Source organism: Arachis hypogaea, chromosome 4 (genome assembly GCF_003086295.3).
Source record: "Arachis hypogaea cultivar Tifrunner chromosome 4, arahy.Tifrunner.gnm2.J5K5, whole genome shotgun sequence".
NCBI lineage: Eukaryota > Viridiplantae > Streptophyta > Magnoliopsida > Fabales > Fabaceae > Arachis > Arachis hypogaea.
This window is the reverse complement of record NC_092039.1, coordinates 27135748-27152058: the sequence shown is the minus strand read 5'-3', so window position 1 is coordinate 27152058 and position 16311 is coordinate 27135748. Positions and strand designations below refer to the sequence as shown.

Sequence of the window (16311 nt, the reverse complement as noted above, 5' to 3'; positions counted from 1 at the left end):
GTTCTACGGTCGTCGGTCGTCGCAGTCCTCCGTGTTCTGCTTCACTGTGTTTGCCTCCCCTCCCCTGTTCGTCGTCCTTGTTTAGTTGTTCTTCACTGTCGATCTGCGTCAATTATGCCGATCTCCAAGGTAATTTTTTTTCAACAAATTCAAATATTAACAAATAACAATTTTGGTATCAATTCTGCAATTTTGGTTCTACCCTGATCTGCGTTTGATATGTTGAAAAAAATTAAACTGATGCTGCTTCATGCTTTAATAAGTTAGTAAATTGATGCTGCTTCATACTTCATGGTTAAAATGTGTGGTACTATGGTTTACTGGTTGTCTGGTTTAAACTTTAAGCTGTTACTGATGCTGCTTCATGTTTCATGGTTTACTAGTTGTCTGAAGTCTGAAATGTTAGTGTTACTATGTTAGTTTAGTTAGTGTTAGTTATTGATTTAGTTAGTGGATAATCTGAATCTAAACTTGTTAGTGGATAATTTGAATCTAAATTTAATTAGTGGATAATGTGAATCTGAATTTGTTAGTGGATAATTTGTATCTGAATTTAGTTTAGTGGATAATCTAAATCTGAATTTATTAGTGGATAATTTGAATCTGAATTTAGTTTAGTGGATAATCAGAATCTGAATTTGTTAGTGGATAATTTGAATCTGAATTTAGTTAGTGGATAAACTAAATCTGAATTTGTTAGTGGATAATTTGAATCTGAATTTAGTTAGTGGAATATCTAAATCTGAATTTGTTATCTGGGTTGTTGATTTTTAGGGATAAAAATACAAAATGTCTGAGAATATTGGTTCAGGGACAGGGTCTTCGCTTCCTAGTATTCCTAGACCTACACCTGCTGTTTCTAGGAGGAAAAATGCAATTGGAAATAGAAGTGATATAGGATGGAAACATGGGATTGATGTTCAAGGAAATGGTAAAAGAGTGAAGTGTAATTATTGTTCAAAGACTATAAGCAGAGGGATTTATAGATTCAAGCGTCATCTTGCCAGTACTAAAGAGGATTCAGAGCCTTGTGCTTCAGTACCTGAAGATGTTAAGACTGTGATGTTGAAAGTCTATGTGGAGGCTAAAGAAGCATCATTGAAGAAGAAAAGATTCGGTGATGATGAGGATTATCCTGAACAAACAAAAAAGGAGAAGGATAATTCTCAACAAAAGGGGAAAGATATTCGCATCTTTGTCACAAAAGGAAAAGGGGATCAAGTTCAATCGACAATAAATCAAATGATGAAGAAGGATCTAAAAGAATAATATGATCAACAATGTGCCATATTTTTTTATACAAGTGTTATTCCTTTCAATGTTATTAAGAATCCCAAGTTTTTAAAGTTTTTTGAGATGGTTGGGAGATATGGAATTGGCTACAAACCCCTTTCTTACCATGAGTTAAGAGAAACCCAATTAAAGAAAGCAGTGAACAATGTTGATGAAATGCTTACCGAGTTTAAGGCAGAGTGGAAGAGAACTGGTTGTTCAATCATGTCAGATGGATGGACTGATAAAAAAAGGCGTAGTATTTGTAATTTCTTGGTGAACAGCCCTAAAAGAACAGTTTTCCTTTATTCATTGGACACTTCTGACATCTCAAAAATAACAGATAAAGTTGTCAAAATGCTAGAAGATGCTGTAGAATTTGTTGGTGAAGAGAATGTAGTCCAAATTGTTACAGATAATGCTGCTAATTATAAGGCTGCTGGAGAAAAAAATGATGGAGACTAGAAAAATTTTGTACTAGACACCATGTGATGCACACTGCATAGATTTGATATTGGAGGATTTTGAAAAGAAGCTAAAGGTGCATGAAATAACCATAAAAAAGGGAAGCAAGATCACCACTTTTTTCTACTCCCGGAGTATGCTCATTAGCATGTTGAGGAATTTTACAAAGGGAAAGGACTTGGTTCGGCCAGGTGCCACAAGATTCGCCACTTTCTATTTGACTCTCACTTGTCTTTATGATAATAAAGGACCGTTGATGACTATGTTTACTTCTGCTGATTGGAAGACAACTAAGGTTGTATCAACGCCTGAAGGAATAAAAGTCCAAACATGGCCTTGGATAGTAGGCTATGGAAGAATATTGTCATATGCCTCAAGGCTGCTGCTCCTCTCATTACAGTCCTTCGCTTGGTTGATTCAGATGAAAAACCAGCCATGAGTTTCATCTTTGAAGGCATGAGAAAACCCAAAGAAACAATCAAGACTAATTTCGGTTGTGTTAAAAAGAGGTAATCTTGAGTCTTGACTAATTGAAAGCTTTAATATTTGATTATCAATGTATCATGTTACCATGTTTTCTTATTATATTCAGTTATTTATTTAATTTTCTTATTTTTATTCATTTGCATTGTTATTTTTAGTTATGAACCTATATGAAAAATTATTGATGGAAGCTGGAAAAGCCAACTGCATAGACCATTGCATGCAGCTGCGTATTATCTTAATCCTCATTATCACTATGAACCAAATTTCATGGTTGATGATGCTGACATTAAGATTGGTCTATATAGTTGTTTGAAAAACCTGGTTCCTAACCAGGAAGAAAGGAAAAAGGTTGGTCTACAACTTCCTAACTTTCATTAAGCTAGAGGCCTCTTTGGTAATGAAACTGCAAAGAGTAGTAGGAAGACCATGCTACCTGCTGAGTGGTGGGACTTCTATGGAGATAGTTGTCCAGAACTAAAGAAGTTTGCTATCCGAGTTCTAAGCTTAACTTGTAGTTCATCTGGTTGTGAGCGTAATTGGAGTGCATTTGAAATGGTGATTCCTTAATCCTTAGAACTATTCATTATTTATTTTAATTTTAATTTTTTGTATATTTATTAACTATTGGCACTATATGTTTGTATGTTCATACAAAGAGAAGAAATTGGTTGCATAAAAAAATGAATGTTTTAGTGTATGTGATGTATAAATTGAAGTTAAAGGGCAAGCAAATTAGAAAAACTCCAGAACTTGAATTTGATGCAGTGCATTCTGATGATGAATGGATAACTGAGGATGCTAATGAAAATATTGCTGAAAGTGTTGAGTATTCTCACTTGCCAACGAATGACAATACTAATGATGATCCAAATAGTAATGAATTTGCTATTCTAGGTATGAACAGTAATGAATTCAACATGGGTGAGGGAGGTGAGAATGAGTTTATTGGGGATCCACAACAAAATTTAATAGAGGAAGAAGATGAACATGTGAATGATGATGATGATTTTGTTGGCCGTGTTGAACCTGAGCTTGAAAGAAATTATGTTTCTGATGAAGATGGTGAAGATGATGATGTTGATGCCATGAAAGATGAAGATATTGGAGGATTTGAGTTTTAGAGTTTATTAGAACATTTAATTGTTGCTTTGTTGTTTTCTTTTGTGTTTTGGTTGTGTCTTATGAACCTTTGATTGTGTACTTGTGTGTTTTATGTTGAACTAGATAGATACTTGTGAAGGATTTTAAATGTGTGATCCAGAGTACTTGTTGTAACTTGTAATTGTAGTATTATGTTAATTTATTATGTGTTTTGATATTGAAATTGTAAGTTTGAATGTCTATATCTGAGTAAATATATATATATATATATATTATACATGATATATATATTTTTTTTTATAAAAAATGTATAAAAGGTAAATTCGTACGAGTCTATAAGTCGAGTCTAGGTCAGCTCCACGAGTTTACCTAAACTCGCGAGTTTGACAACCTTGGCACTCTCACTAGCGTAAACTAATCAAAGATCCAAACAAGGTACATTTATTGTTTTTCGCTTTAAGGCTTGGAATGTGCTAAAATTAAGAGCAAATGGGTTTAGCATAGGCTCAAAGTTGGCTAACAATGGAAGATAAAAGGTAGGCTATTTGGGTAAGTGGGCTATTTGAAACGATGGCCTCAATCATATAAGTGCATGTATACACAAAATAATGGATATATAGAATCAAACAAATCAAAGATTACAATCATAGAAAGAGAATAATACACACAAGAATGAAAATAAGTGGTTATACAATGTAACCACACAATTAGGCTTAAAACTCACATGCTTGTGTTCTTAGCTCAAAACATGTTCCACAATGTATAGTTCAATCAAGTTCTAAATTTTTTTTTCAAATCAATTGGGGTGCCCTATAGATAAATTCTTTGGAAAATATCATGATTTTGACTAAGCTTATTATATTACATATGCAAACTAAAAAATGTAATTAAAAGTCCTAAAAGACCTAAAAATGAAATGCAAAAGTGCTGGGATTAGAAATTTGTCACCTAAAAGCGCCGATCAGTCGGACGACCTCCCCACACTTAAAAGTTTGCACCGTCCTTGGTGCATTTAAAGATGAGCAAGGGGGTACGGTGACTTTCTAGTTGCCACCTTCACCTGGTGGATTAACCGGTTGCTGCATGTTCTTTTTCCCACTTCTATTTTTTGCTTATAGTACATCATTCATGAAAAATAGAAAATAACATCGTAAGATGAGAGAATGCAAAAGCAAGAAAGCGTAAATTGTTGGAATGGGGTAATAATCACTAGATTGCACACGGTTTAGAACACACACACACTAGCATAAAAAGCTATGTCACAATTACACAAAAGAAGTATGGAGTTCACTCATCCTAGTCTGCTTGAAATACTTCAAAAGACTTGTAAGTTAAGATACAAACAAGTAGTGACGAGGCATGAAAGCATTCAAGCAATTATCAAGCAATTGTGAATTGGATAATGGATGGACATTGATTGATGTGTAAGTAAACTTAGTGAACCAAATGAAATATAGAACTTACACATCAAACAATAACACATATTGAAGTTTGTTTGCAACACCTAAGTGACATAGAGGTGGAACACACGGGTGCTATGGAGCTTAGAAAAAAGAAGATAGAAGTGAAAATCAATCACATAGCAAGTATGGTCCACAAAGCCTTAGAAAGCTCAAAAATATGTTACTAGGTAAGCTTTCGATCCAATTTCACAATTTCAAAATCTCAATACATGAAATAGGTGATGTGAATAAGGGTAAATCATAAACAAGCATCACCTAACAAAAAATGCATTGATAATGTACAATTGCCTAACAATGGATGATGAATGCATGGTGGCCAAAACATGCAATTCAAAAGAGTTAAGATGCTTGAAGGCAATGTACAAGTACTTGGTATGCACAAATGTTAAAAATGAAAAACTCAAAACTAAGTAATTAAAATACAATCTCAACAAAGGAGTCCAATAATGAATATCAAAACAATTATGCTAGAATAGCATTCAATTAATAATATGCAGCAATAATTAGCAACAAAATTAGTAATCCAACAATTATGAAAAATAGAAAAACAAACATAAATCAAACTAACTAAACAACTAACTAATTAACTAACTAAAGAAATGGTGTTAGATAGTGATTGGTAGTATTGGATGATGGTTGAAGGGTGGAAAGAAAAGGAGAGAAGAAAGAAGAATGAGAGAAATGGAAAGAATAGAAGAAATGGAGGTGGGTGAAGGAAGGCATTCCACGCGTACGCGTAGAGTGACGCGTAAGCGTGGATAGTTGAAATGGGTGCAATGTGTATGCATGGGTCACGCGTACGCGTGATGGGTTATTCAGAGAGGCGACGCGTTTGCGTGGGTAGATTTTGTGCTAAAGGCACAATTCTAGCCCAAAACTCGCACAACTCTCGGGAATTTGTATGGGAGGTGAAAATTTTGGATCCACGCATACGCGTAAGTGAGGCGTACGCGTGGATGGTTGAAAAGCTTGGGGTCACGCATACACGTGCGTGACGCGTACGCATGGCATGGTGCTCTGTTTTTTAAAATTTTTCCATGTTCATGCACCAAACCAAGCATTCCAAACCTCCAAACAACTACCAAAACACCATAAAACCTTATTTAACCTACTGGACTCCCAAATAAACTCAACTAACTAAACAAAACATGAAACTAAACTAATCTTTACCAATATTTACAGAAAGAAAAAATAAAAAGATGTTACCATGGTGGGGTGCCTCCCACTTAGCACTTTTGTTTATTGTCCTTAAGTTGAACTTATGGGGAGCTCTTCATCAAGATGGCTTGTGCTTGAATCCATCCTTGAACATCCACCAATGCTTGGACTTCCAATAAGCTCCATCATTCAAAATAAATGTCTCCAAGTTTTGATGGAGTTCTGCACAAACTATGAGCTCCCAAAGTTGATCCTCTTCTAGTAATCCGGGATCCCATACTTTGTTTTGACACCCGTCTTCAAGTTGATCATGGTCATTTCCTCCGGGTGGTAGAAAAGCCGAATTCTCACTAAGGCACTAGACTATCCTCCTAAACTCATCCATTTGACCTCTACACCAACCCTCGCTCCTCAAGTTTGAGCTTCTAACCATAATGAGTCTAGACTTACAATGCCAACCACTAAACATTCTTCTCTTACGCTTCATTTCACAAAGTTCCTTAAGTTGCCCATCCATTTCAAGCAAGCCAAATTCGAGTGGGATAATAAGCTAAGAGTTAGAAGTTTTACCCACTCAAATGAAGGATTAGATGGCAACTTAGGTAAAGGGGTTCCCAATGTTCTTGACAAAGCATGTTCCACTCCCGTCCATCCTCTTCCAGGGGCTTCCACCACTTGACAAGGTTCTTCAAGCTCTACCTCTTGCCAAGGTTCCTGAAATTCAAGTTCTTCTTCACCAATTTCTTCTAGCTCTTCCCCATCACTCAAATCATAAATAGGAGGTTGAGTGAAATTTACCTCATCATCAATTCCAAGCTTAGTGGGGAAGGATTCATCAAGCTCAAAAGGATCATATATTGATGCGGAATCATCATAGAGATGAGGACTTATTGCTTGTACCACTCCTTCCAATCTTTCTTTTTGGTAGCTTTCTTCCAATTCCATCTCTTCTTCATTGCTCACCAAGCATGTGGGAAGTGAGGTATCTTCTTTATTAATCTCTATGTCATACCCAATGGGAGAGGATTCAATTATAGATAGAAACTCATCAATAATTGAATCCATCTCTTGATCAACCTCTTCAAAGTCTTCAACCATGATATGCCTTGGAGCTTGTACACTATCCTCCTTGACACCAATATCAAGCTTCATGGAAGAGAGCTCTTCAACTTGTGATTCCTCCTTGCATTCAACATCTCCTAAATCTTCAACCACTTTCTTTGGTTCAATTATCTCTACCTCATCCTCTTGTTGCACTTCTTGCTTTAACTCCTCTTCTCCACCTCGAAGCTCCAAATTCTCCTTCTCATTGTGCTCCTCAACTAATCCTCCACATTCAACAATAGGAGTATCTTGGATACTTGAGCACAATGAGGCCAATTGGTTCATCACTTCAGTTAAGTTAGCCACGAATTCCCTTAGCCTCTTTTGCTCTTCTTCTTACTTTAGACACCTAGCTAGAAGTTCTTGTTGCTCTCGCATTAGGGGTTGGAAAGATTGGTCCATTGAAGGTGGTGGTGGAAGAGAAGGTTCATAATTTGACGTAAAGGTATTGTAGTTAGAAAGTGGTTCATATTGGTAAAAGTCTTGAGGTGGTGTATATGGAAATTGTGGTTCTTGGGAATATTGGTGTTGGAATGGTGGTGGCTCTAGGTATGGTTCATATGGTGGTTGGTATGGTGGATATGAGTTAGGATCATATGGATAGAAATGAATTCAAGAAAAATAAATAATAAAAGCAGGAAGAATATAATTCCGGCATAGGAATCACAAAATGTTATCAATTAATCACAAACTAGCATATATCACATGATAGCATGGCACTAAAATGAATTTAAAAGGAAAAATAAAAATGAAAAACATGCTAGTACTGAAACATGAAAATAATTCTTATTAAAATACTTTTTTTCAAAAATTATTGATAAAGAAGACATATACAGTTGTGTGAGTATAAATATTTTTCCTTCTATTTTTCTGTGCACTCATTTATTTCCAAGAAATTTTTGCTTAGTTCCTATTATTTTATCTATTCTTTGGTCTACTTAGCCACCAAGGTTGAAGCTTCAAATTGTCAATATGACCAGAAGTTTGCATTGCTCGCTATAGTCTTATTTGTTTATTTATTATTTTTCAATTATAACTTGAGATGTGTCATTTAAGAAGATGATTCTATATGTGTGGATATATATCATACCTAGTAATTTGGCTGTGTGCAATGAAAGTGACAAGTGTTATTATATAAAAGACGAAACTAAAAGAATCCAATACATAGTGGAAAGGTGGAGAATAATGTAGTATTTACCTCATGCATCTTCCTAATCAACCTTATCAAAATGGCATAAAGTTTAATCGCTCTATGGATATAATCAATCATATATAGTTGATCGCAGAAATATGCAAAGATATACGCATCAATTAAAGATGTTATTGAATGCTGAATGTCTTATGATATAAAGCTTTATACTCTTGAATATTAAATTTAAACTTCTACATTTTTGCTAAGGTTACATACAATGAGTTTACCCACTTGTTTCTAAGTTGAGTCCAATCCATTTGCTAGTCAAACTCAAATATCAATTCTTGATATATGAGGTTTTATTTTTTTTTTCAGATAGAATTATGAAGAATAACAAAAATCAGTACAACTCCCATTACTCTCTCTTTCTACATCCAACTCCAATAAAAATAACAAACAATAAGCAGCAACATAATCTAAAAACTAAACATCATAAGTCCAATCAAAACAATATACAATATCAAAATCAAGAATAAAAACAAGAAAGAAAGAGTAATGGAGAAAAATGAACCAGATTAGCAGTTCAACCAGGTAAAAAACACAAAGATTTCTGTTTTAGAATATGGTGATCTTACTCATGGACATTGTACAAGGTGTTTGGCTGCCTTTTAATTTGAATATATAGGTCTTTAGTTCGATAATTAATTCTTAATAATGCATTTCTTTTGGTTTTGCACTTATATGAACTAAAAGCTATAAAGATCTTTTATCAATCTTCAAGAATGTGGCCTAAGCTGCCTAATCTCTATAGTAAATAAAGGGGAAGAACGACCTAAAGGTTTAGGAAAATAGTAGAAAAATCAGAGACAGAAGTCTGAGGAGAGATTAAACCTTTAAATTAAAATGCATTATAGAAATGGAATTGAATGCCACTTGCAATATACTACTAACTATAGGTTTTAATTAGTTCTATTATCAACAATGTTTATTGTGTTCACAAGTAATAAATTAAAAATCCCAAATATGAGTTTCACAACATGGTTCCTGTTCATCAAAGAATGTGATTAAAGTAAGTGGAGAAGAGATTAGGGATTTCGCACACCGTGGAAGTGGAAGCAGAGGTTTCACAGACTAAGGGTCTCCAGAGCCTGCATCTAATACAAACCATGCGAGTTAGATTTATTCACTATGTGTACATAACTGAAACTATGAATAAAAATTTTGGTAGTACTCTATGCCTCATATCTTATAGCAGCAATAGAATTTAAAAAAATATGAACACCTTTACAAAAGTTACTTTAACTTATAAAATAATCTATCACACGACATCAAATTGCATTAAAACATTCAATAACTATAAAAAAAGTAGAGGAGAAATACTAACAAAAAGTGCCAAAAGTTGTATCTTGGAACTTTTATTATCAGCAATGTTTATTGTGTTCACAAGTAAAAATTGAAAAAAATATCACAAATATGAGTTCCACAACATGGTGCATGTTCATCAAAGAATGTGATTAAAGTAAGTGGATAAGAGATTAGGGATTTCGTGCACCCTAAAGGGGGAAGTAGGGGTTTCACGGACTCTGGAGGAGAGGTGAGAGGTCGACGCCAGGGAGATAAGGACGGATGGCAGACGCGCTACTCCACAACCACACAAATGCGAATGGTAGAACAGATCTTAGGGATTTCTTTCACACCGTGGAAGATGAAGCAGGGGTTTCACGCACTGTGGAGGAGGCACGAAAGGTCGATGCCAGAGAGAGGATGATGGATGGGCAGCAGTGGTGCACGGTGGAGCAGCGACTTCAAGGTTTCGTTGTGCTTCTAATCTGTTTTCACCAGTTTCTGGAGCTGCAGCTGTGGGGGGAAATTGTTGGTTATCAGATAAAATAAGATTGAATAAATGAGTTAATTAGGATAAAGATTTTGATTACCGGCGGTTCTTCATGCATTAGCCGCTATTCAAGCAAAAGTTACGGCAGCAGAGTGACAATGGCTGGTATCTCTGTTAGCTGCAGTGGTTGGATTAACGGTCAGCAATTTTTGGCCGCTTGACGAAAGAAAATCGTTGGTAAAGAATTTCACAAAAATATCGCGTTACAAGTATAGTTCTAAACCGACAAGCAATCCTTGGTCAACATTTAATTAGGTTGTCACAAGTACAAAGCTCAATAAAAATAAACCGAAGTATTCAAATCTTAAGTCGTCTCTCAAGGAATTGCAGGACAGTGTGTTTATTATTGGTTATGATGTACTTCTTTTTAGGGTTTTGAAATAAGGAACAAGAAAATATAAATTGCGAGAAAACTAAACTAACAATTATGAAAGGTCCTAGCAAGGATTGAGAATTGGAATTCCTATCCTCATTATCATCATCAACTGTGATGGTAAGTGCAAATCACTTTCACTTAGTTATCCTCTAACAAATGAAGGAAAGTCATGCGAGCAAAATCGACTTAAGTTCACAAGTCCTAATCAAAGACTAGATTTAGTGAGGATCAAGTCAACTAGCAACTTTCAATCACCAATCAACAAAAGAATTTTGATAACTCAAGAGTCTCTAATTAATCAATCCAAATCAAGAACATAAAAATCTAAATCAAAATCTACCCAAGCATTTTATCAAACACTTGGAAGGCACAAAATAAAAGCATAGAAAAGTAATAAGAGAATGTAAAATCTAAGACTACAAATTACAAGGAATCAATAACAACAAATGAAGAAAGAAGCAATAAACATGTAATACCTCAAATTGCATTAAAAGGAAATTGAATCTAACAAGAAGAGTTCATAAACAAAATTGGAAACATAAAGAAATCAACAAGAAAAGTAGATAAAATAAAGTACTAGAACAAATAAAGTAGAAGAAAACTAAATTAAAGAAAGGTAGAATTCTGAAGCTAAGAAGGAACAAGACTAAAAACCCTAAAACCTAGAGAGAGGAGAGAGCCTCTCTCTCTAGAAACCTACATCTAAAACCTAACAAATGTGAATGAATGAAAAGTTCCCCCTTGATTCGTCCCACTTTGCAGCCTCTATTCTTTATTTTCGGGCTTGAAACTGGGCCAGAAACAGTTCAGAAATTGTACCCAGCGTTTTCTCGTAACTAAGGCATGTGATGCTTGTCATGCGTACGCGTTAGCCACGCATACGCGTTGCCGAATATTGAACTGGCCACGCGTACGCATCATCCACGCGTGCGCGTCATTTGTCTGCTGCACAGTCACGCGTATGCGTCGTCCATGCATGCGCATCGGCACCAGCTTCTCAAATCCTCAATTTCTTGTGTTCCTTCCACTTTGGCATGCTTCCTTTCCATCCCCTAAGCCATTCCTACCCTATAAACCCTGAAAATACTTAACAAACATATCACGGCATCGAATGGTAATAAGAGAGGATTAAAATTAGCAAATTTAAGGCCAAAGAAGCATGTTTTCAATCATAGCTTAAAATTAGGAAGAAAACTTAAAAACATGCAATTTATATGGATAAGTGTGAGAATAGTTGATAAAATCCACTCAATTCAATACAAAATAAATCGTAAAATAGTGGTATATCACTGCTATTCTCTGCCTTTGCTGTAGTGTATAATACATGTATAATTAAATGTATCCATGAAAGCTTAGACTAGTAGTTATGTGAATGATGAACTTTTGACAAATAACTTATATGTATATATAAATTAGCCAAACTTGTCATTTTGAGTATTTTGAAAAGAGTAATACTATTATTAGTATGAAGTTTTGATCTGTTACGAATTTCGACTATGATAGAATTAGGTGTCCACTGCCTCATATGATTTGAGTCGAAAAGGATTTGGATCGAAATCGGTTGATCACACATGGTCTAAATTTTGACGGAGTGAGGACTCAATAATAAAAAAACATAATATTGATTATGAGATAAGTCAAGTCAAAAAGGACCTAGGTCGAAATTTTATAATTACGCGTGGTTTAATTTGACAAAATGTGGGTCTTTGGGACCAAGGTAATCGCAAAGACGTGGGATGTTACCATGGAGAACGAAATCCTCTACAGTCAAGGCAGGGTCGTGGGTTGTGAGAACCTAAGAAAAAGGAGAAAGTTAGATCATGAAAAGAAAGAAACATTCTGCAAGTCTATCCTTGTGGTCATAAATAAGAGAAGTTCAGAAGAAATCAGGGACTTCAAACTGTACAGTTCACCATCACACAAAACTCTGCAAATTTTTAATCATGCTGACGTAACAAAAGACAATGGAGTGTAAGTGCATGTGAGTGTCTGGAATCTACTACTTTTAATTTATTTCCTTTATTTTCCTTTTATTTTATTTTATTTTATTTTTCTTTGAGCATTTTTTTCTTTTTTTTAAGCATTTTGTTTTCTTTCAATTTCAATTTTACTCTCTTATTTATTTAAAGCTTTCATTTATTTTACTTATTTTTTTATTACAACTTTTTATATTATTTGTCACAGTCTAACATCATTGAGCATTTTATACACTTTTCGACACAAACAGTAAATAAATCCCAGGTCGAGTCCACTCTTTTTCAGAGAAATTGTATCTAATCTCCAAACTAAAATCTTAATACAAGTTTAATTTAATACCTTATTGAGATTACCAAAAATCAAATAAAACAACTATCATATTTTATTTTTATAAGAACTTCATATTTTAACATTTATATTAGTAATAAACTAATAATAAGCTATATAATTATATATCTAAGTTGTAATAAGCTACACTTTGAATAGAAAAAGCTAAATAATTATAAGTAGATTAATTAAAGCTAGTACTACAATCAATCAGCAACATACATCATTCTAGAAATATTGCCACTTCCATTTCATTTCATTTATTCAAACATAAACATGAAATAGTTAACATTGAGACTGTTTCTTGTAAATGCATCGCATTAAATTAAATAAAAAAAGCTCCCAATTTTTTAAGAAAACAAATGATTTTAGCTTCATCTAACATATTATGACATTAAGGATTAAGTACTCTTTTCGTTCCTAAGGTCTAAGGTGAAAATTAAAATCATTCTCAATTTTTTTTTGTTACTAAAATCATCCCAAACATTATAAAATGTTATAAAACCATCATTTTCTACTTCAATTATATTTTTTTAACCAAATTATCCTTAACTATTAATAAAAATAATATTTAAAAAAAGAAAAACACCACCCCGCCCCACCTGACTCCCCAACATCTCTTCTTCACTCTCTTCCCTCCCACCCCCAATCCCCTTCCTCCTACACTCTGAGCCCTTTGAACTCCCCCACCTCCCACCCCAAACCCCATCCTACCATCATCATCAGTTTCCAACAAAAATTAAACCTACTAATTCTTCCATAGCTTCTTCTCAACTCAAAGTAACAAGTTTACACAAACACAATAGAAATCATAGAACAACCTACTACTTCTTCTTTTCCACCTCTCCTTCAATCATTGGGTGAGTTACTATGAGGAGGAACAATCTTCTGTTATTGTATTCTCTCATTGCGCTTGCCGCTTATTTCTTTCTCCGATTTCAAGTTCAAGCTGTTCCTGCATGTAACCCCAAAAATATGAAAAGCCAAGAAAAATTTCAGTGTCTCGATTTCTTTAATTAGTTCGATTTTCCAATTTTTTTAATGGCCTTTGCTAAATTTTGAATCTTTTTTGCTTTATGTTGATGAGTGCCAATTAATTCCCTTCTTACTTTGCATGTTTTTTTCAAAAGTGGGTATGCTTTTCTTTCTTTCTTTCTTTCTTTCTTCATTTTTTAGCTTGATAATTAATTTAATTAATGTCGGTAAATTATGACCATTGATTAACCATCTTTTTTCACTTCTTAAATGGACAAGGTCTAGTGCCTCCAAGATGCCAAATTCAGGTTCATTGTGCAGTGATGATAATAATAATAGCTTCGTGATTTGTGTGGTACATCAATTCTTATGGTTTAGTATGTAAATGTAAGTGCAATTTGTTGTTATTATTCTTTTTCCTTTTCAGTTCAATTTGAGAATGGCTATGGTAAGAGGAAGGGGATTGGGGGTGGGAGGGAAGAGAGCAAAGAAAAAATGCTGCTGGAGAGTGGGATGGGGTGGGGTTTTTTTTAATATTATTTTTATTAATAGTTAAAAATAATTTAGTCAAAAAAATATAATTAAAGTAGAAAAGAATGATTTTATAACGTTTTGTAATGTTGGGGATGATTTTAATAACAAAAAAAGGTCAAGGACGATTTTGATTTTCATCTTAGACCTTAGAGATGAAAAAAATACTTAACCCTTGCATTAAAAATTACAGAACAACATTAAGCTCCAATTGAAGTCTTCACAAACATATATGATTAAGCATTATTTTTTGTTTGAGACTAGTTAAACATCTCTCAATCTTAATAACATTACAACATTACAATATTACAAACTCACTTATAATACACGCAGACATATATACATAACATTTTTAAAATTTTTATCCACTATTTGGTCTCTGTAATTTTGAATCTAGATATGATTACTCACAAGGCAAATGAATTGCCATGACGCAGTGTCTAGACCATATATGATTAAGAATTATTAATTCCATTTTGCCATGACAGACATGCCAGTAGCACCCAAAAAGACAGCAACATAAGACTTCAATTGGAGCTTAATGTTGTTCTGTAACCTTGGACTCATGAAATTAGCAGAGAGAAGGTCAACCAATGCCATGTAGATTAAAAGCCCAGCTGATGAAGCATTAAGCATACCAACTGTGATTAGGGCACTTGGGCTGTTCTCTTTGTAGATTCTGGACAATCCAATTCCTAATGCTATTCCAAATGGGGTTGTAACGGAGAAGAACAACACCAACACCACCCTCTTTAACAACTTGTATTGGGCCTCAATAATGCAACCGCCAAGACCAATGCCTTCAAACATTTGATGGAAGCAAAGGGCCGCTATAAGGCCTTTTATGGAGCATGTGTTATTTGAAGCACCCATGGACAGGCCTATCACTACGGAATGAATAATAATTCCAAGTTCTAGCACCTGCACACCAATGCGCTCAAACAAACATTATTTTTTAATTTCTATTGTTGCTAAATCACAAAAAATAATAGTAAATAAGATAATAAGTGTTTTCACAATATATTTTTTCTTAATTATATATTGATGATAAGTCAGAGCAAGATATACTTTAATAATAATAAGCTACATAATTATGATAAGTCAGAACAAGATATCTTTTAAGGGCTTTTTATATAAATAAAATAAATAATTTATTATACATATACATCATTTTTGAACTATTTATAAATTTAAAAATATAATCATATCTTAAATGCACTTAAAATAAAATATATATGTATTTTCGAATACAGTGCATTTAAAATATAAAAAATAATGAAATACACCAATTTTAGATGTACTCAAAATCTGATCCATTTAGAAAATTGAATATATTTCAAATGCATGGCATTTAAGATGAATATATTTCGATAGTGCTGTACATGGTGAACATGAATTGCCTACTCCACTTGTTCCACAATGTTTGGAGGTAGGAGGAGTCGGAACACAGTAAAACTCGTAGAGTATGACTTGAGTGCTTTGGGATTCCGTTACATGCATAGTTTGTGAACACTTTTAAAAGGATAGGAGGCCAATGAAGTCAAGTAATTGGGTGTGTTAGAGAGACAGAATCGTGTAGTTCTTTCACAGTAGGTCGCGTACAGATCGATATGTGTGTAATGGACGGAATCCAAGAATGGGTTCATATCAATGTTAGCACCAGGGGATATGATGTTTTAGTAAATGAGATTGGACATGAGGCGTGTGGACTACACTGTACTGAAAGACTTGGTGATCAAAAGATAACAAATAGTGAGCAAAGAAATCACGGCAGAACAAGCAAGGTGCCAGGAGTGGATTTGTTGCAGCGACATCAATATGATTCATTGGATGAGGGCGGTCATGAGGAGGAGATGCTGTTACTGGTAACACAAGGAGAGGAAAAAGACAAGGGCAGATTAGGAATTCCACACAGTTTTTTGAATGAATGGACTGATGACAATAATTACCATAATCGCTTGAAAATCATAACTGATCAAGTAATTATTGGCAATAATCAAGGAATGGCAGATTTGGGGGGAGTTACCGTTACAGGGGAGGAGGTAGGGTC

The 16311-nt window shown here is 34.3% G+C and overlaps 2 protein-coding genes across 2 annotated transcripts; one reads left to right on the top strand and one right to left on the bottom strand.

Moving 5' to 3' along the window:
• Window positions 1–789: 789 nt before the first annotated feature.
• LOC114927563 (uncharacterized) lies at window positions 790–1737 on the top strand. Its single transcript, XM_029297586.1, has 2 exons — window positions 790–1221; window positions 1330–1737. Exons 1-2 carry the CDS (start codon window positions 790–792, stop codon window positions 1735–1737), a joined length of 840 nt encoding a protein of 279 aa, XP_029153419.1.
• Window positions 1738–14726: 12989 nt separating this feature from the next.
• On the bottom strand, window positions 14727–15134 carry LOC140184079 (probable zinc transporter 10). Its single transcript, XM_072234365.1, has one exon. It carries the CDS (start codon window positions 15132–15134, stop codon window positions 14727–14729), a length of 408 nt encoding a protein of 135 aa, XP_072090466.1.
• Window positions 15135–16311: the final 1177 nt, after the last annotated feature.